This window comes from Mustela erminea, chromosome 18 (assembly GCF_009829155.1).
Source record: "Mustela erminea isolate mMusErm1 chromosome 18, mMusErm1.Pri, whole genome shotgun sequence".
Lineage (NCBI taxonomy): Eukaryota > Metazoa > Chordata > Mammalia > Carnivora > Mustelidae > Mustela > Mustela erminea.
Genome location: NC_045631.1, coordinates 18,860,356 through 18,878,943, shown reverse-complemented (window position 1 = coordinate 18,878,943; position 18,588 = coordinate 18,860,356). Strand labels below are relative to the sequence as shown.

General features: G+C 60.6%; 1 protein-coding gene across 2 annotated transcripts; it reads right to left on the bottom strand.

Annotated features, from left to right (window-relative positions):
* Nucleotides 1–1,290: 1,290 nt before the first annotated feature.
* Nucleotides 1,291–15,575, bottom strand: GIT1 (GIT ArfGAP 1). 2 transcript variants are annotated; one of them, XM_032321236.1, is made up of 21 exons: nucleotides 15,314–15,575; nucleotides 9,655–9,788; nucleotides 9,111–9,223; nucleotides 8,888–8,993; nucleotides 8,147–8,364; nucleotides 7,967–8,061; nucleotides 7,588–7,630; nucleotides 5,856–5,882; nucleotides 5,638–5,686; nucleotides 5,114–5,186; nucleotides 4,416–4,513; nucleotides 3,908–4,019; nucleotides 3,642–3,775; nucleotides 3,326–3,478; nucleotides 2,971–3,201; nucleotides 2,828–2,881; nucleotides 2,564–2,650; nucleotides 2,371–2,444; nucleotides 2,085–2,267; nucleotides 1,911–1,974; nucleotides 1,291–1,755 (listed from the first exon to the last, which is right to left on the bottom strand). In XM_032321236.1, the coding sequence occupies exons 1-21, from the start codon at nucleotides 15,363–15,365 to the stop codon at nucleotides 1,543–1,545; spliced, it is 2,313 nt and encodes a 770-aa protein (XP_032177127.1). In that variant the 5' UTR covers nucleotides 15,366–15,575; the 3' UTR covers nucleotides 1,291–1,542. The 2 variants fall into 2 exon arrangements, with proteins under 2 accessions (XP_032177127.1, XP_032177126.1); XM_032321235.1 differs by lacking the exon at nucleotides 5,856–5,882 and having other exon boundaries at nucleotides 15,314–15,462.
* Nucleotides 15,576–18,588: the final 3,013 nt, after the last annotated feature.

Genomic DNA, 18,588 nt, shown 5'->3' with positions numbered 1-18,588 from the left:
ACTTCCAACCCAGGACACCAGCAGAGGCCATTCAGGTTTTGTTTGAAGTCGGCGTTTACAACAGCAAGTTAGGCACCCCTTCCCCATACCTGGCCTTAGCGGTAGTTTTAGGAGCTGATAGAGCCCTACTTGCTGCCATGGTGGGGAGTGGGGAGGTGGCCATAGTTAGGGAAACCTTATTTCCCAGCTCCTTTTCTAGAACACAAAAGCTGTCATTCTGAGTTTCAGGGCTGGAGTAGCAGGAATCTTCATTTGCTTCATGTTCTCAACAGGTTGGTCTTTCTCCCTCACATCTGCCACCTCCTCAGTCCCCCACCCCCACTATTCTCTAGCGTCAGCAACAGCACATGGTCACTTATTTATTTTTGATACAAATGTACATGACACACGTCTTGACAGTCAGCCCACCCACCACCACACAGGTAGAGCCTGGCCCCTGGGATAGAGGCAGGACAGGGAAGAGAGCCGGTAGGCACTGCCATCTGCCTCTCCAGCCTTCCCAGGCCGCAGCCCAGATTCCAGATACCCAGATACCGCAGGGTAGGTGCTGGCCTCTCAGAGGTTATAGGTAGGGGGCTCTCAGCTGAGTCAGGGACCCCGGGGAGCCAGCCCCAGGCTCAGATGCTCAGTTCTCTGCCCCAGCCAGCACATCCCCCTCCACAAGGGAGGTGGAGGCGAGATGCAGGGAAGTGGTTTTTGTTAAGTTCATAGAGAAAGGAATATGAATCAGGGAGACAGATGAGGGGAGGCAACGGGTTGGACCCCAGCTGGTTACCAGCAGTCCCTGGCCCCAAGAATGGGGAAGCGGGGCTGACCCCTGACACTGGTCCTGCTGCTCTGGTCCCCTCACCCTTCACAGAACTCCAGATGGGCCAGGCCTCCGGAACGGCACTGCCGCCCCGCACACACACACAGGCACGCAGGGACACTCAGTTACCACAATGTTAAAATTAAGTAGTGGAAGAGAAGAAAGAAAAAAAGTTTCCAGTGTTTGCTGCTAGGGACCCTGGGAACACAGGCTGGGGCCTGTGCTCTGGACAGGGGCCGTTTGGCATTAAAGGAGAGCAGCAGGGGGGCTGGTGGCTACAGGGCAGGGACATCCAGAGATTATGTACAAAGGAGAGGATGCCCCTGCTCAGCCCCCGGTAGGGCTGAACTGGCTCATGGGGTGGGGTACCTGGAGGGGGAATGGCCTCACTTGGAGTGTCCCCACCCGACCCTTGGCTGAGGGTGCCCCGAGGGTTAGGGGCTGGGAGTGATGCCTTACAGGCCCCTGCACGCTGGGGGAGGGGGAAGAGGGGAATGCTATGTACAGGGGGAGGTCCATGGAATGTGGGGGACAGAAGCTCCTGCCACCCCACCTCCCCATCCTTGGGGGCTTGAGGGGGGCGGGCACCAGGGCGCCTGGCTGCCAGGGGAGAGTGGCAGCACTAAGGGCACTTGCGCCAGCGGCTCTGTTGGGGTGGGGGTTAGTGTCTGGAGTGGCCCAGCTCCCATGGCCAGTGAGGTCCCAGGGTGCAGGTGAGGGTGCAGGGAGAGTGGTCACTGCTTCTTTTCTCGGGTGGTGATGGTGACCAGCTGCTTGGCAGCCTTGGCAATGTCGTAGGCGCACTGGATCACCTGCTGAGTCAGCAGCTGGAAGTCCACAGGGGCGCCCGGCTCCGGGGGCACGGTCTTCCGGCATTCGCTCTGAAGCCGGTAGGCGCTGGCATTGAGCAGCCGCAGCGAGCTACGCACAGGCTCCAGGGCTGGCCTCTGGAGGGGAGGAGGGAGCTGGGCCTTGGACTTCAAACCATGAGCCATGAACCCGGCCCAGTGTGTCCTCCTTTGCACCCAGGTAGGGCTCCCATTCCCTACACCTGTCCCACCCGGAGACCCTTCAATCCTGCTCCTCTTTCCAGCCCCTGTACCTTTGGGAAGAGAGAGGCCATCTCGGTCACAGCCAAATGGATCTTCTCTGAGCAGGGCACAAAGCTTTGGGGGGAGGGGAGGGTAAAAATTAGGGTTCGCAGGGACAATGGAACACCGGCGGGCCCCCCCTCCCCTCCAGGGACCCCTAGGAGCCTTACGTCCCACCCCCATACCTGTCGTGCTTGAATTCTTGGGCAGCCCGTAACAATTCCTGAATGTTCTTGGTGACCTGTTCCGTCTTTAGGATGACATCCTCTGTGCTGGGAAGCCCAGGGTCAAGGTCTCCATCCAGGCTTTCCAACTCTGGGTGGAAGTCCTCTTCCTTGCCCAGCTCAAGAAACCTCTTCCCTTCCATTCTGAGGCCAGGGTGAGAGAGAGACATACCAGTGGTAAGGCTGCCTGCCGGCACCCTCACAGACACGCCAGGGCCCGCTTAGCCTTCTTCCCGGAGTGCCTCACCCAAGCAGTGGGTCCCCACTTTGCGTGTTCTCATAGTCGCTGTCGGCACCGCTGCCGTGGCGGGAAAGCTTGCTCTGGAGGATCGGGGAAGGGGCAGTAGATGACGGACACATTCACAGACCCACACAGCCCATCGCTTTCCACGTGCACACCTTACTCGGCCTGTCCCTTGCAACGGGGATGGGCACGTTACCGTGTGACGGCTTCCTTCCTGGGAGCAGGACAGGAGTGGGGAGGAGGGAGTGAAGGGCACGGCGGAGGCCGACACCCCCTTCCGGATCTGAAACCCAGGAGGGCTGGAGTCAGTTTTTCCTTCCTGCTCCCCCTACCCCACCTTCCAGCTTCCCAGCATCATGGGTCCTCCCCGTGCCCAGCCATCGTCAACGCAAAGGCCACACCTGCTGGGGCTCAGAACCCATTTGCAGACATGGACCCTTGTGTCCCAGGCCCTGCTTACCCGGTAAAGGCCAGCAGGGACGTGTACTGAATAGATGGCGTCGTCCTCCAGCTCCTGGGAGATGGCACAGGAGGCATCACGGAGGGTCCCATGGCAGCTCCCACCCTGTCTCCCCTATTCCTTGACACCCACGGGCAACTCACAGTGCTGTGGAAAGGCTGGAGCCGGGTGGTGAGCTCATCCCCAGGTGGGCCCCCAAAGGGCTTCAGGGCGGAGCCTGGTTCATACATGGAGAAGGCCTGGCGGTCCCTGCGGTGGGCACTCCCGCCAGGCCCCATCGATGTGTGTTCTGCCCGCTCGCTGGGCAGCGGGGCTGTGGGCACCGGCCCCGGCGGCTGCCGGATCTGCAAGTTCTCTGCCTGCAGCTTGTGAATCTGAGAGTGCACAGGGTGTCAGAACCTCCAGGGGCTCCAGGCAGCACCCCCACCTCCGGGAGCAGGGGATCCTCCAAGCAGGACGCTGGGAGCCCCCCACTCCCACCAGCGCTGCCGTCCCTACCTCCCTCTGCAGCCTCCGGAGCTCATCGCTCAGACTGCTGTTGACCTTCATGAGCTGTTGCACCTTCGCCTCGGAGGTGGCCAGAGCCTTCTTCAGCTCCAGATACTCCTGCAGGGTCACGGCCCCGTCAGAGAGGTCTGAGGAGTCCATGCTCTGCAGAGTGAGACAGAGGCTCATCAGCCCTCAGGGCAGGGCGTAAATGCCCACAGAAGGCTCTTCTCAAGGCCGTAACCAGCCCACTTGTCCCCAAAGCCCCAGGCTCTAAGGGGACAGAGCTGGGCCTTGGTGGAGGCCCAGGGTGGGGCAGTGCTCAGACCCGGGCACGGTTGTTCCTAGTGGCACCAGCGCTGCGCAGGGGTTCCTGGTCCGTGTCCTCATCCGAGGCCACACTGTCGTAGTCGTGCTGGTCGTCGAGGTCACTCTGGCTCCTTGCAGAGAGCTCGAGGTTGTCTGAGGACACAGTCCCATCACTCAGGATCCAGCCACACAACCCTTCCACCATGCCACCCCAAAAGGGAGCCACAAAAAAGAATATTCTAGAAAAGTGCCCACTACCCGCCGCCCTATCCACGCCCTTCCCACCTGTGGGGCTGCTCAGGCTCTTGCCCTGCTGTCTCCGCTTGGCCTCGCTGAGAATGTCTATGATCAGGGTGGCAAACTCTCGGGCATTAAAGCGGGCCAACTTCTGCCGCCCCTACAAGCCAGAAAGAACCCAGTGGCAAGACGGGCCCCCGTCTAGGTGACAGGGCAGGGGGAACCAAGCTGCAAGGGAGTCCCCTTTTACCTGGCTCATGGCCAGAGCAGGGGGTCAGGGATAACACTGATTCTGGGTGATTCTTGGGGAGCTCCTGCAGCTGGGATCCTGCCCCCGCCCCCTGGAAGCTGCTCAGCAAGTGGCTCAAAAACCAAGCCTGATTCCCATTTCCAAAGCCCAGCACCGGCAGAGCCCTGAGGGAGGCCTAGGCCGGGGGAGGAGAGCAGGCCCAGGCTGCGGCCCAGGTGGCAGCCACGGAGCAAGGGCAGGGCCCACAGAGCTGGCAACCCCCGGAGGGGAGGAGACGGCCCCAGGCCCCCCACCCAGCCCCCTCACCTGATTCCGTGTGGCTGAGTATTCGGGGTTCACGGGCAGGAAGGGCACGGCACTGCGCTCCGTCACCAGGGTGCTGTGGTTCTGGGTGGCCAGCCACACTGCGGGAGAGGGGCAGGGAGCACATCAGCCAGAGTGTTCATGCGGCCAGGCCCACGGGGCAGAGGTGAGGAAGTGCTGAACACAGCCTTCCTCGCCCCTCCCCAAGCCCACCAAGTGCTGGTGTGCAAAACAGGGGTGGTCTTCAGAAAGACCATGCACACCATGGAAGCAGGGTCTAGTCAGGGCAAGGCTGGGTGAGGCCAGTGAGGCCGATGAAGAGCAGAACAAGGCGACTCCTTCTTGCCAGGCCCAGCCCAGAGTTTGGGCTGGAATCTGGCTGTGGCCCGGAAGGAGTGGTGTAGGCGGGGCGGAGTGGGACTGGGGAGTGAGCCAAAGTAGGAGGCAGCCAGAGCCGAGATGAGCCCCAGTCCAGAGGTGGGTGGAGAAACAGGCCGCCGGGCCAGGGAGGCTGCCCAAGCCGCTCACAGCCAGCAGGGGCGGCTCTGTGGAGCTGCTGAGCGAACCAACCCCAAGCAGCCCCTCACAGTCCCCAGTAAAGGACCAGAGAACCACAAGAGGGCCTAGCCCTTCCCCAGCAGGTGGGCAGGTACCCTCATCTCGTCTACCCATGCATGACCTCCGATGCCCTCTGGGCTCACCGGCATCATTTTCTCTTCTATCCACCTCGTCGTACACGTCCATGGCAAGTTCCTCAAAAAGCCGGTTGCTGAGCTAGAGACAAAGAGGGAGACAGAGGCTTTGTCAGATCAGTCGGTCCCCAGTACTGACAAGGCCAGCTCAAGCAAGAGGTCTTAAGATGTGGGGAATGGCTTGTGTTCCATGTGCTGTCCAATCCCTGTAGTCTCAGAACTGGAAACTGGGGCAGGGGACTCTCTGTCACACTCCACAGTGGGAGAGGACAAGAGGGAGACCAGACCAGTCAGTGCTTTTGGAGGTCAGAGGTGAAGCCAGGGCCCTGGGGCTTGCAGAGGGCAGAGCCAGGGTTGAAGACAAAAGCCAGGGAGGTAGGGGGAAGGGAGCCAGGAAGGCTAGAGTGAGGGGCAGGCATGAGACTTGGAAAAGGATACGAGGTTAGAGGAAGGAGGGGGAGTGACGGAGGGGTGGAGGGTCAGAGATGCGGACAGCTCCTAGTGTTAGAGCCCGTCTGTCCAAGGGGACTCACCGCCTGCAGCTTCTTCTTGGCGGCTTTGGCCAACTCGGACAGGTCTAGGCTGTGGATAGAGGGAGATGGGAACAGGCAGACATGAGAGGTGGCCAGGCCCTTGCCAGTGACTCCAGAACATGCAGGGACCCCAGGAAGACAACATCCCAGATGCCGTACACCAAACACTGCCCCCAGCCCAACCTCCAGAGCCTGCCCCCATGGCAGGCACCATATACCTCTGAGACATGCACTTTTGCCGAGATCTAAGTCCAGAGAGAGGCAGCAGAGGAAAGAACAGGACAGAGGCAGCAATTACCCGGGAGCAGGGCGACAGGCGCACACCCATGGACACCATGCACACCACGAAACTCATCTCCCCCCCCAAACCTGCTTCTGCACCCGCCTGCTCTCTCCCTCCAAGCCCCACTCACCCCACACCAGCGTCTGCTCCTGGTGGTAGGGGGCACTGGAGATCCCCTCACCCTCAAGCCCCAGGGCAGCTGTCCCCGGGTTCCCCATCAGTCCCTCATCCTTGGGCCTTCGAATCAGTTTCTTCACCCATCTTCCCACTTCCAAGCTCGCCCCCACAATCCCTGTTTCCAGCCAGCAGCCAGGGGATCGGACCACTCTACCCCCGGCCTTAAAACAACTCAATGACCAAAGATACATACGGCATACTTCAGCCGTATTAAAAAATACGCTCCGTGCTCAGCATGCATCATTTCACCCAATCCTCTCAATAGCCCCAAAAAGGTAGGTGCTGCTGACCTCCTCTCCAGGGGGTAACGAAGACTCAGAGAGGGTTCAGTAGCCTGTCTGAAGTCAAACACCCAACATATGGCAGAGCTGACTCCACACACTGTCTCCTCTTGCTGGGGCTCACGGGATGGGCTGTTCTCTCGTCTGTTTCTATTCCGGTCCGCTCCTGGGATTCCCTGCTCCTCGCATGGTGCTCCGGCTGCCCCAACTGCCCGAGGTGCCCAGCACGACTTTGCTACTTTATACCATCTCTGCCTTTACTTCTCTCAATGCCCACCCCCCGCCCCCAACTAGAGCGGTCTGACTAGGCAGCTTCACTCTAGACTGTAAGCTCCCTAAAGGCAGAGATCTTGTCTGAGTCACCTGTGTCTCAGGGCCAAGAAAAGCGGCCGGCACCAGGAAGTTGTTCTGTCATCACTTCCCTGAGTACACGCCCAGATGTGTTCGTAACACATACACCAGAAGCATCCAGGTACACACACAGTGCAGAAAACCAGAGAAGAAGGAGGGAGTCTCGGTGTCTCATAACAGAGAAGGTCTGGGTTCATGGATCCAAGGTGCCTAGGCCTGACCATCCCTGTTTGCCCATGCTAGCCACTGGAGAGGGAGGGGAGCCTCCTCTCTCTGAGATCCAGGCCTGCTGGCAAAGCTTGGCAAGACTTGGCCAGCAGAGGTGGCCAGCAGGTGGCGCGAGCAACCATCTTGTGAGCCAAGGGAGTGTCCCCCACAGTCTAGGCGCCAGAGGCTTTGCTGATCACAGACAGAAACACCTCAGTGGTGCTGTACCCTGCCCCCAGCCCCACTCAATTTCTGAGCACGCCACAGAGACCTGGTCAATAGTCCCAAAGTGAGTCAAATCCCTGGAGCCCATATCTTTTTACTTTTCTAATGATTCTCTAGTGGGGTGAGTGCCACTGGAAGCAGAAGGTAGCAATCCACCACTCCCAGGGTGGGCGCTGCTGGTACTCAAGCCTGTGCGGGAGAGCCGTGGGGCTCAGGCTGTGCTGGTCACGTGCCAAGCTGGCATTTGTCACCTGCCTTGGGGCCCAGCATCAGGGAATGAAGACTGGACAGAAATGCTTCTACTGCCAGGCCCCCGATGATGGGGGACCCTAAAGCCTGGGGAGAGGGAGGAGTGGAGGCACTGAGGCCCAGACACCCAAAGGATACCCGACAGCCTCTAGGAAGGGGCATCAGGTGGGTACTCACCTGTCAGCCATCTGTGGGATGATGTAATGCCCATTTTTGTGATCTGAACAAAAATAAAAATGCCAAGTCACTGGTGCGGGGTGGCCTTCGCAGCTGGGAGCCCACTTCATTGCCATGATCGGGGCGTGGCACCCAGAAGTGTCAGGGGACAGGGAGGAGGGCAGGCCACCCCCAAGCACCCTGGGAGCAGACTGAAGTTAGGCCCACCCCCACTCCCCATCCCAGCGTGCAGGAGCCCAGAGCCTACATCAATTTCACAGGAGCCAGTTGCCTAGCAACACTGTTCCCCAGCCGGCTTTGTCACCATGGCACCTGCTGCTGGGGTGTGTCTGGGTCCCACCTGCCTGGCCCAGCCAGACCCGCCCCAAGCTCTGCTCACCCGGCTTGCGTCCACAGAGATAGAAGGCCAACCGGTCAGTGAGCTCATACTGGCACTCGACTAGCCTTTCCGCCAGCTCATGGTGCCCCGCCTGCCTGTGGGGAGGGGGCATGCCTCAGCCCTGCAGCGGCTGTCCACCACACCCACCCAGCCCAGCCTCACCCACCACCTGGCCCTCACCTGGCATAGTCAATGGGTGTGCGGCCATTGACATCGGGGGAGCCAGGATCAGCCCCATACACTACAAGCAGCTCAGCCTGCAGGGTCTGGCCCGCCTTGGCAGCCACGTGCAGAGGTGTGGTGCCCTTCTCTGGATGGAAGAAGTTGGCCTGGGCGCCCAGGGACAGCAGGCGCAGACACGTCTCCAAGTTGCCTGTCCGCACACTCGAGTGCAGTTGCTGCAAAAGGAGCAGAGTGTGCAGCAGACGTGTGCATGGGGCCCCTCCCCTCCTCCAGCCACACCACAAAAGGCAGCTGCTGGGCCTCCCACCGGCTCCCTGGGTCCCAGCTGGAGTTGGGCTGTGAGGGAGGACAGAGGTCGGCCCAGCTGTCAGTCACATCCACCTGGCCGTGAGCACTGCTTGACACAGATGGTGTCTGTCAGGGAAATGCTGGGATTTGTTTCCCGTTTTACAGACAAGCAAACTGAGGCTCGGAGCAGCTAAGAAACGGCCCCAAGTTCTCCCAGCTTTTGGATGGCAGCTGGTGGGGTTTGAGCCCTGGGGTGTCCATGGAGGAGCTGAGGGGCTCGGCTGCATATGCCGCCTGACCATGCAGTCTCATCTCCCTGCTGCGCCCACTCTTCTTGCCTGACCCCAATGCCTCTGGGGCCTCAGGTTCGGTGGTGACAAAGGAGCAGACCCTCAGGGTGTCGCAGGTGTCAAGAGAGGAGGCCCACCCATTCCCTGGGGCCCCTCCAACCTTGCTGAGGTCTTTGGCAGTGACCCCGTCGTCGTCCCGGCAGGGAAGCTTGTGCACGAACGCCAGCATCTGGTACTTGGCCCTGATGAACTCTGACTTGATGGGGCTGGGCGGGCACACGGGGCGCATCGGGGAGAGCGGGAGAGGCTAGTCACCCGGCCACCCCTTGAATCCACGTCCCAGGCCGCGCGGCCCCTGCCACCAGCCCTCCAGCCCAACTCACTGGACTTTGTCCTGGGGGTTGGCTTTGCGCCTGCCGCTCTGCACTTGCGCGGGATCCAGCAGGGAGTGCTCCCAGATAGAGTTGGCCCCGTTGCTGGCGAGCGTGTGCACCATCTGCAGGGAAGAGGCGCCAAGTGCGGGTGCCCGCTGTGCGCCAGCTACTGGAGGGGGGGGCACTGCCATGCGCTGGCCACAGCCGGCATGGCTGGAGACAGGACTGAGGAGGCCTCCTGTGTGTCTGCTGCCAGCACCCCACCACCCCACCTGGTCGGGCCGCCTGAGCACGTGGGTCCCGTGTAGAACTTCAGGTCTCCCAGCAAGCGTGCCACGGCTCAGAGAGGTTAAGTGACCTGCTTGGTGCTACATGGTCAAGCTAAGATGTGGCAGGGCTGGGGAGAGGACCCCGGCCTGGGAGACCCCAGTCTTAGCACCTGTGTCTGCCAGGCCACAAGAACAGGCTGGGTTCTGCCCTCTGGGAGCTGCTGGATCCAGGGTGGTGTGCGTGGGGGCACGTGCGCCGGGGGAATAGCTGGACGGCCACGTACCTGCAGCAGTGTGGGAGGCCAGGCGCTGTGGCGCAGGTGCTTGACGACGGAGATGTGGCGGCCCAGGCTCCGGTGCACGCTGCAGCACTCGTCGCACACCAGCACGCCCCTGCTGATGGAGGCCCAGCCAGGGTCTGCGGGGTGGGAGCTGGGTCAGCCAAGCCCAGATCAGGGCCAGTGTCTCCTGTGCCCCTGCTTTGGGCTCACGCCAGGCTGACGTAGTCCCTCACTCAGCTTCCCAAAGCCCAGGGAGCAGAGGACCATCGGGACACACAAGTTACCTACCGATGAGGAAGCCTAGCTAGGTGTAGGAGGGATTTCCCCTAAGGTGCACAGCAGGTGACTGACAGCTATGCCTGGGCCTGTCTGGGGGGAGGGGGTCCCCAGGGCTGACTCAATGGGCATGGCTTCCTGCCCTGCAGCCTTTCCCAGGGAACAAGACAGCTGGCCCATACCTCCCTCACAGGGGACCTGCCAGACAGCCCTAGGCATTCCTCCTGGGTCTGGGCAGGGCCCCATCCCTCCTGCACCCAGGCTTCTGTGGGACCCACAGGCTCCCTGACCTGACCCATCCCACCGTTCTACGGGCTCCTGCTTCCACCCTCTTCTTAGCTAGGAAGAGGCCTCTTCATGCTGAGCCTTCTTCTATCATCACTGATGGGCTGAGCGGGAGTCCCTCTTAAATAGGGCCGGAGAGGGTAAAGGAACTAATGCTGGATACCCACCGCATACAAGCTAGACTTGTACGCACACTGTCTCTCACCACTGTCAGGCAAGGCAGGAAATGCTATCCTTGCTTTCCCAATTAGAAACAGCGGCTCAGAGAGGTTAGAGCGCTTGCTCAAGGTCACACAGCTAATGAGTGGAATTGCTGGGACGTGGACCCAGGCTCTGAGATGCCAGACACTGGGCCATGTTCACACCCAGTGCTCTTCTTTTGCTCTTGCCCCGAAGGCGGAAGCCCCAAGTGGGCAAGGGCCCTGGAAGCCACTCTCCACTCTATGGGGAGAAGGAAACTTTGGAGACAAGAAGGAGGGGCCAGGAGAGGGTGGGAGCTCCTGGGGTCCTTTTCAAGGACAGGGGAGATGCCACCCATCCTGGGCCCCTTGGGAAAGGGGGAGGAGACAGCTGTATACAGCTCAGGCTGTGGAAAGGTCATGGGGGAGAAAGCAGCCATTGTGTGCCTCAAGAGAGCGGGGGCAGGGAGCCTCTCTCCCAGGACACTGTGCTCTGCCCAGGCCCCCCGCCCCAATCTCAGGAAGCCCTGTTTTTTTGGGGGGGGGAGTGAGGGACTGGCTCTCTGCATGCCTGGCAGTGCTCAGGGAGTCCAGAGGTGGGTGTGGGCCCCCCAGGGGAGGGTCAGACTTGGGGTAATGAGAAACTCTCCAACCAGAAGGCAATTCTCAGACCCTTCCCTTCAAGAACTTCCATAGAAGTTCCCAAGAGAATCGTAAGGAGACTGAATCAGGGAGCAGCCTGAGTTCTGCCTACATCAAGTATCCCCCCCATAGGGACAGGGAAGAAACAAGAAGTGAAAGAGGGGGTTCAGCTATTTGGGTCTGGGCTTCTTTAAGTGTCCCACAAAAATACAGGGCAACAAGGTGCCTGCCATATACTTTTCTGGGAGTTGATCCCAGGGACCCATTGCCTGTGCCAACAGGGGGAGCCCTAGGACACTCTGTTGGCTTTACCCAAACAGGGAGGGACCCCAGTGAGGCACATGGAAAACTCCCTCCCCCCACTCCCAAGCACCACTGGGTGAGGGGTCTGCAGGCCAGCCACCTCCGGCAGCTCAAGCAGGAAGCTGGAAATGACGCAGCCTAAATTCCTCTTGTTGAAATGGTGGGGTTTCCTGTAAGTGGGGAGCCGCCCAGGCCAGGATCATAAATGGGCCGCCCTAAGGCCTCCACCCCAGGCCCCCGGTCTGCCCGGAGAAGCCAAGCCCGAGAGGACTGCACAGATCTCCAGAGCCAGGCCAGACATGGTGAGCCTCTGAATACGGTAGTGACCAAGAGATTCGGATTTGGGGAACTGGGTCCCAGGCTCTGTTGGGCACTCACCCAGCCTGAAGGAGGGGTCCTACCTCTCCTCCACAGTGACCTGAAATAGGAAGGTTGAGCTGGGGACACCTTCCTGGCAGGGGGAACACTGGGGCCAGCTCAGTTCTTCATTACACAGATGAAAAGCACACCCTAACCCTACTACCGACTTCTTAAATGCCCAAGTGGCTTTGGGCCTACTCAAGCTGGAGCCGCTAAACCTCACTTAGGCCAGTTCCTCAGGCCAGAAGGGTTTCTGTAAGTCAAATGACTACTGTGGTTTAAGGTTAAGGGACCCTTGCCCCCAAGAGGCCCCTTAGGTCAAACTTGGGGTAGAAAGGACAGGGACATAAGGTGTTTTGTTTTTAGTAGGCTCCATGCCCACCAGCCCAATATGGAGCTTGAACTCTCGACATCAAGAGTCAAACGCTCTACTGACTGAGCTAGCCAAGGGCCCCCAGGGAACATCCGGTTTAGGAGACAGTGGTAACCTCCTCAGCATCCTGCCAACCTTCCCCCAGGACTTCTGCCTCAGGACAGGGCGTCTGGAATATATGGGCAAGCAGTAGGAGGGGTCCTAGGAGGGATCCTGGGATGACATTAACCACGAAGGCCTCTGCTAAGGTGAACTCAAGTCACCACCCAAAGCCATGACCAGCCTCTAGGGGCAGCAGGTCTGCTATAAAGGCCTGGGTCTCCTGAGCAGAGCCTCCCTAAACAAGAGGGAGAAGCCCACCATCTTGAAAGCAGGCAAGAGTAATCCATGGGGATAAAGGTCAGGATGGCGGTTACCTCTGGGGGGCAGTGTTGACTGCGAGGGGGCAGAAGAAAGGCCCAGAGAGGGACAAGAATGCTCTACCTCTTGACTGGAGTGGTAGTCACATGGGTTAGCGGCTTAAACCGTAAGGTGCAGGAATTCGACTGTACATAACTTCAATCTCAATAAAAGTGAAGAAAGCCCCCATTCACTCCCACCCTGCAATCCATATGAGCCTGTGGGTTTCCAAATGTCCCTAGCCAGTAGCATCCTTGCTCACCCAAGAGCCTGTAGGACAGGCACCCCAAGGTCTTCACTCTTCTGACCTGGGCTGCCAAGGTGGGAGAGTTAAGATGGAGACCCTGGGATGAGGAACAGGTCTGTGGGCTAGGCCGGGACCATGTGGCAGAGGGAGTGGAGGGGAAGGAAGCAGGGAGAACGCATTCTCCAGAGTTCCTGGACTCCTGCCCCTCCCTTGGACTCCCAGGACAGGCAGGTACACACGTGGCACCTGGCGAGGGGGCACCAGCAGCCACAGCGGTCATGGCACCTCCAGCCGCCTTACAAAATACACCTGTCACCTGTATGCCCGGGCCTGGAAACGGAGGGAGGACATCTGCGGTCACCTTTCACCCCTACAGCCTCCCCACATTAACCAGCGACAAAAAGGTCGCAGCCCCACTCCTAGGGCTTGAAGTCCTTTCACAGCAAGAGAAGCCTATGACCAGGTAAGAGGCAGAGGCCAGTGGGGTCCCAACTATTGACTACTCTCAAGCCCCGTACCTGGGCTGCTCCAGTTCCCACACGGAGAGCGCCACTCCTCGCATCAGACAGTGGGGGAATGGGGTAGCCCCAAGTGGCCAGCTGGGGTCCTGACAAGCAACCAAACACTCAGGGAGTGCCTGGTATATCATGTGCCAGACACCATGCAAGGCGCTGAGGTAGGGTGAGGGTCAAGACTTTATCAGTACCCTGCCTACTTCACTGTCCCCACCACCTGCCTCTCCTGGAGCTGTGTCCTGGATCAGGGGGCCCTAACCCTTATCCTAACTTGTACCTGGCGCACCCGTGCCCCTGGGCGACAGTGACTGCAGACCAGAATCAAACAGTCCAAGACATCCCATAACACACCACTCCTCCCTGAACCCATTTGGCATCCAGAGACTTCAAACAGTCAAACACCGTGGTGGAGAAAGGACAGCTGCCTTGCTGATTCTGCCCTATGTCCCTTTAGCTGAGTATCAAAAGCACAGACTTGAAGATGGGATGGTCTTCAAAAACCATTCTACTCCAACTTCTTTGCCTCACAATTGAGGAAACTGAGGCCCAGAGTGAGGAAAGTCTTGCCATGGGTCACAGTGAGGACCTAGGATGAGTGTCTGCTAAACACCTTTCTCCCAGGCCTTCTGGATCTTCCACCCTCACCCCCATGCTTTGCCCAGCCCCCAGAGGTATGGAACAGCCTGGGGCAGGCAGAGAGGGCCTGCAGCTGGGGGAAGGGGATCACAGTCTTCGGCTCATTAGGGTAAGGATCCATCAGCCCCCGTAGCTTCTTCATGGCCCTCCAGATCGTGACATGCCCTGAGAGGAGTCCCGGGTCACAGCCACCCAGAGTACCCTGCCTCTGCCAGGCATCCACAGTTACCCAATATTCCTCATGCTAGAATACCAGAGCATCTATGGTTCTCAACCTGTTGGGGTCTTGGGCCTGTCCAAAGGGTGGCTGGAAGTTAGACCCCATGGAACTTCCCACTCTCACACTTAATTGTGCTCTTAGTCCCCCTGGAGTTCACAGACACCCTGAGCCTGCCCAGAAGATAGCTCCTTTTCTAAAAAAAAGGATGGACAAGAGCCAGAGCTTCCTTCCCCAGGCCAGCTGCTGAGCCCCATCCCTGGCAGTGTCCTCCCACAACAGCAGGTAGCAGCAGCCTCTCAGGTCACTGCTCCTCTCTTCCTCAGCAGCTCAGGGGGCTTTCACATCAGCCTGGACCTGACCGTGCTGGGAAGAAGGGAAACACCACAGTAAATACAGCCAGGAAGCCAGCCCCGTCCAGGGAATCCAGACAACCCAGGGGTACTGCTTCCTGCCCATTTCTGGCCAGAGGGGGCCACAGGGACAGGAGGGGTCAGTGTCCAAGCTGGGACAATGCTCAGCCCACCTCCCAAAGCAGGCCTTCACAGGGCACAGGGACAGCTGAGTCTAGTTGCTCACAGTCACCAGGCAGCCTGGGGATGCCTCCGAGGGAGATGCCCAGGCTGTACTGGCCCTCAACACCAGGCCCTGCAAGGAGCCCCGGCCTTGGTAACCAGGGGCAGGGAGTCCTCAAAGCAGCTACCCCTCGTCTGCTCACGAGGAAACACTATCCAGGCCCCTCCTGGCCCATCTGCCCAGCACTCTTGCCCCTTGACCTCCGCCACCTCAGCGGGCGCGCAGACCATGCGAGCAGCAGGTGCAAGACGCGGGGGTGGCACTGAGATGACACAAAACCACACTCGCCCCCACCTCCTAAACCTTGCTGGCCTCCGCCACAGCCCTCCTGCCACCCCAGGCTGGCGCTTCCGTCGGGATACAGAGACAGAAGGGGGGGCAGCTAGCTGCCTGCCTCCCTCAGACTGAGGGGTGGGAGGTGGCGCCGGGAATGTCCTTCCTCGCTCGTCCACGGACGCAAGGGAACCGAGGCCCCCCAGCCGGCCCTCCCGCCAAGGACACGGCTCCGCAGTGGCCCGGGCGGGGGCCCAGGCCGGAGGCCGCAGCCCCCCGGCCCCGCCCCGCCCTCCGGCCCCGCACGGCGCTCCCGCCAGGCCCCGGCGCCCGCCCGGCGGCCTCGCCGCACGGTCCCGCCCCCGGCCCGGCCCCGCTTACCCGGGGCGCTGCAGTCCGCACACACCTCCGCCCGCGGCCCCTTCCGGGACATCCTCAGCGGCGACGCGGCCGCAGCCCTCTGGGCCAGCGTGGGGGGCGCGGGCGGCGGGCCCGGGCGGCGGCGGCCCCTGCTGCCCGGCCCGGCTCCGGCAAGGCCCCGGCTAGGCTCCGCGCGCCCGGCCAACCGTCTGCCCCCGGGGCTGGCCCGGAACCCGCCGTGCCCGCCTGCCCGCTCGCCCTCCGGCGCCCTCCGCCCCGCGCCGCCCCGCGCCGCCCCGCGCCGCCCCGCCGCCGCTCGCCGCTCGCTCTCTCCGCCCCCTGCGCGGCTCCGGGCCGCTCCTGCAGGAAGCCGCGCAGGCCCAGCCCACCGGGGGAGGGGCGGTCCGCACACCCGCCCCGCCGCCGGGCCCTGCGGGCCGCGCCTCCCAGAGAAAGGAAGCCGGCAGCGCGGGCGGGAGGGGGCGGGGGCGCTTAAAGGGGCAGCGGCCGCAGCTAGGCAGACCCGAGAGGGCGGCGTCGCCTGGGGCCTTGGGCTCGGCTCCCGCGCTCCTCGGCCTTGCGGCAGTGTGAGTTACCCTCACAGCCCCATCCCCTTCGCTTTCCAGGTGGAGGGCGGTCCGATGGCTCAAGCCCCGGGACAGTAACCCTTGGGGAACAGGGAAGAGAGTAAGGGGCTGGAGGCCCAGGCCCCCTTCCTCGTCAAAGGGCTGTGGTTTGGGGTACCCGCCTATGTCTGGCTGAGGTGAGGTGTACGACCTGGTCCCCCGTGTATCCACATCTAAGTGTCCAGGTGTGCGTGTGGTCACGCCCTTGCTGATTACGCACAACGCCAACAATATGGACGCCCAGGTGTTCCCCTGCCTCCCAGCTAAAAATACAGCTCTACCTCATCCATGCTTCCATCCCAAGAGAAAAGAATCTGGGTAGTTTTTAAAGACCTCCCGAGGAGTGACCACTGTGCCTGTGTGCCGTAATAACCACTCTGCATTCGCCTTGTCTTCTTCTACGGTGTTTCTGGGCCACCGCAGCTTTATGTGTCCAAGGCGTGTGCACACAACATACAGGGATCTTTTCTTACGGTGGCCTTTCTTCCTAGACTTCACACGGAGACGGCGTAGGTGGGGGGACAGGAAGCGGAGGCGCAGGCCGCACGTGGGTGCACCCCTGCACTGAGCATGCTCCCCCATACACGTGTGCCCCGCGTGTACCCAGCCCCCATCCCTGCAGCAGCAAAATGCCAGGGCACTTGGCTTGTGGGGAAGAGGGCAGGGGTGGCCCAAACCAGGCCTGGAGGTCCAGCGACCAGAATGAAGCGAAGATTCCCTAAGGGGCAGGGAGACCTCAGTAACAAGTGGGGATGGGGGTGGGGTGTAGATGGGAGGGGAGTCCTTGGGCAGGGGTTTGGGAATTGGTCGGCTTTATCCCAGCGGTGCCAGAGCAGCAGTGACTTGTGGGTGGGCCGACTGCTTCCCTGGGGGAGACAAGTAATGCTCATGAGTCACACCACCCGAAATACAAGCAAAGCTGCCTCCATCGCCTTTAGCTGCAGCCCAGATTGACAAGTTTGTTTGAAATCGCGATCCACGGGGTATATTTATAATCGCACCTTTAAGAAAAATCTTTTTGCAGGCCTCCCCTCCCCCCACAGCCAGCCGCTCAGCTGGCGGGGCTTCAGCGAGCAAAGATACCTCGCGGTGGGGGTGGGGGGCGCCGGCGGCGGGGGCGGGGAGCACCACCTGCCGCACCAAGGAGTCAGTCTGTGGGCTTGGTGGCCCCGGGCTGGGCGACGAAAAGGAGCGGCCACCGGCGCACGTGCCACGAGCGGTGGCCGCCCGTTCACCCCCGATCTCCCAGCTATGGAATTTCATTTATTAAATGTCGAGGCGGCCACTGGCAGCTCCATCGCTTGGCTGTCTTTGTTTCTCTGCTGTGTGGGCGCGTCTCGAGCACGTGGCAGCTGGAGCGCGCAAACCGGAGGAAAAGCGACCTTGGTTTGGTATAGGGCCGCCTGGCAAAGAGGCCAGGCTGCTAAGGGCCTAAGTCCCCCAGTCCAGGCTGAGCTACTCCTCTCCCAGAGCCCCAACACTTTCCAGGGGGAAGGATGATTCCCCCTGCTGCCCCCTCCCGCCCGCCAGCTCCACCTCCCGGCCGGCCCGGGGACTACCTGGGAGTGGCCCAGGCAAAGAGCCACACTCTCCAAACTTTATTCCGGAAGCCCCCAGCCCCGCCGCTGCGGAGCTTCTGGGCCTGGGTCTGGGGATAAAAGAGCTGCAGGATTTCCCTTTGGAGACGTCGCCACCTCAGGAAGGAGGACAGTAAAAGAGAAATCTCAGACAAGGTTCTACAGTTTAATGAGGAAATGTACAGGCATTCTCCCGGCCACTCGTAGCCATCCCTCCCCCCTCTAGCCCCCTCCCCAACTCCGGCTGCAGCCACAAGACTCTGCTGACCCCTCGTGGTAGAGGTGGGCAGCGGTCCCGAGTTGCCGGAGGCGCCAGCTGGCTCCTCCCCGGCTGGAAAAAGGGGCGAGGCAGTCCACTCCTCCCTGCCTTTCCCGCCTGGGCCTGGCACCGCAGTGTGTGGAGGAGGAAGGAGAGAAGACCACACAAAGAAACCTGAGAGAGGCGCAGAGAGTTTGCAAGCTTTTGCTAGCACCTCCCACGCAAACACTTCTTGGATTGTTCTAAGTAGGGCTGGTATGGAATCCTTAATTCCTGTCCTGTTCTAAGGTGGACGAGAAGGCACTGTGCCCGGTCCGGCCACCTGTCTCAGTCAGCCCGCTTGCGGGCGGGGTGCGCCATTTCCCAGGGCAGTTACTATCCTTAGTTCACCCTAGTAGGTAGTGTTTAGAGTCTCATTTAGAGGTGAGTGGTCTGCGAAAGCAGAAAATTTAAGCAGTTTGTTTATGGTCAGGTGGTTAGTAAGGAGGAATTCGAACTCTGCTGTAAGGTCCCAATCCCTCCTCCCTCCGCCCTCCAGGGACTGGGCGACGCCTCTTGGTCTTTCCAGCCCTTGAAATAGGCAGCCTCAGAGGTCAATTACACTTTTACCACGGCATCGGCTGGGCCCCTCTGGAAGGACCTCTCTGTCCCGGGGTTATGCAGGAAGAAGCCAGTCTCTTGGAATCTGGTCACTTCCTCTCCTGAGGGGACCACACTGAGTGTAGGTGGGAAGCTGCCACCTGCTGCTTTCTCTGCCCAGTCCCACTCTGGTCCTTGCAGAGGACAGCAAATGGGGGGAGAGGACTGCCCTTCCAGCCTTAACGGTCATTCCCT

Excerpts from the sequence above, each read along its gene's own strand:
- GIT1 (XM_032321236.1), bottom strand. The coding sequence starts at position 15,365 with ATGTCCCGGAAGGGGCCGCGGGCGGAGGTGTGTGCGGACTGCAGCGCC. Across the intron at positions 5,187-5,637 it reads CCAAGAAGAAGCTGCAGGCG|CTCAGCAACCGGCTTTTTGA; the intron begins GTGAGTCCCCTT and ends CTTTGTCTCTAG. Across the intron at positions 2,268-2,370 it reads AGTGGGGACCCACTGCTTGG|AATGGAAGGGAAGAGGTTTC; the intron begins GTGAGGCACTCC and ends CCCTGGCCTCAG.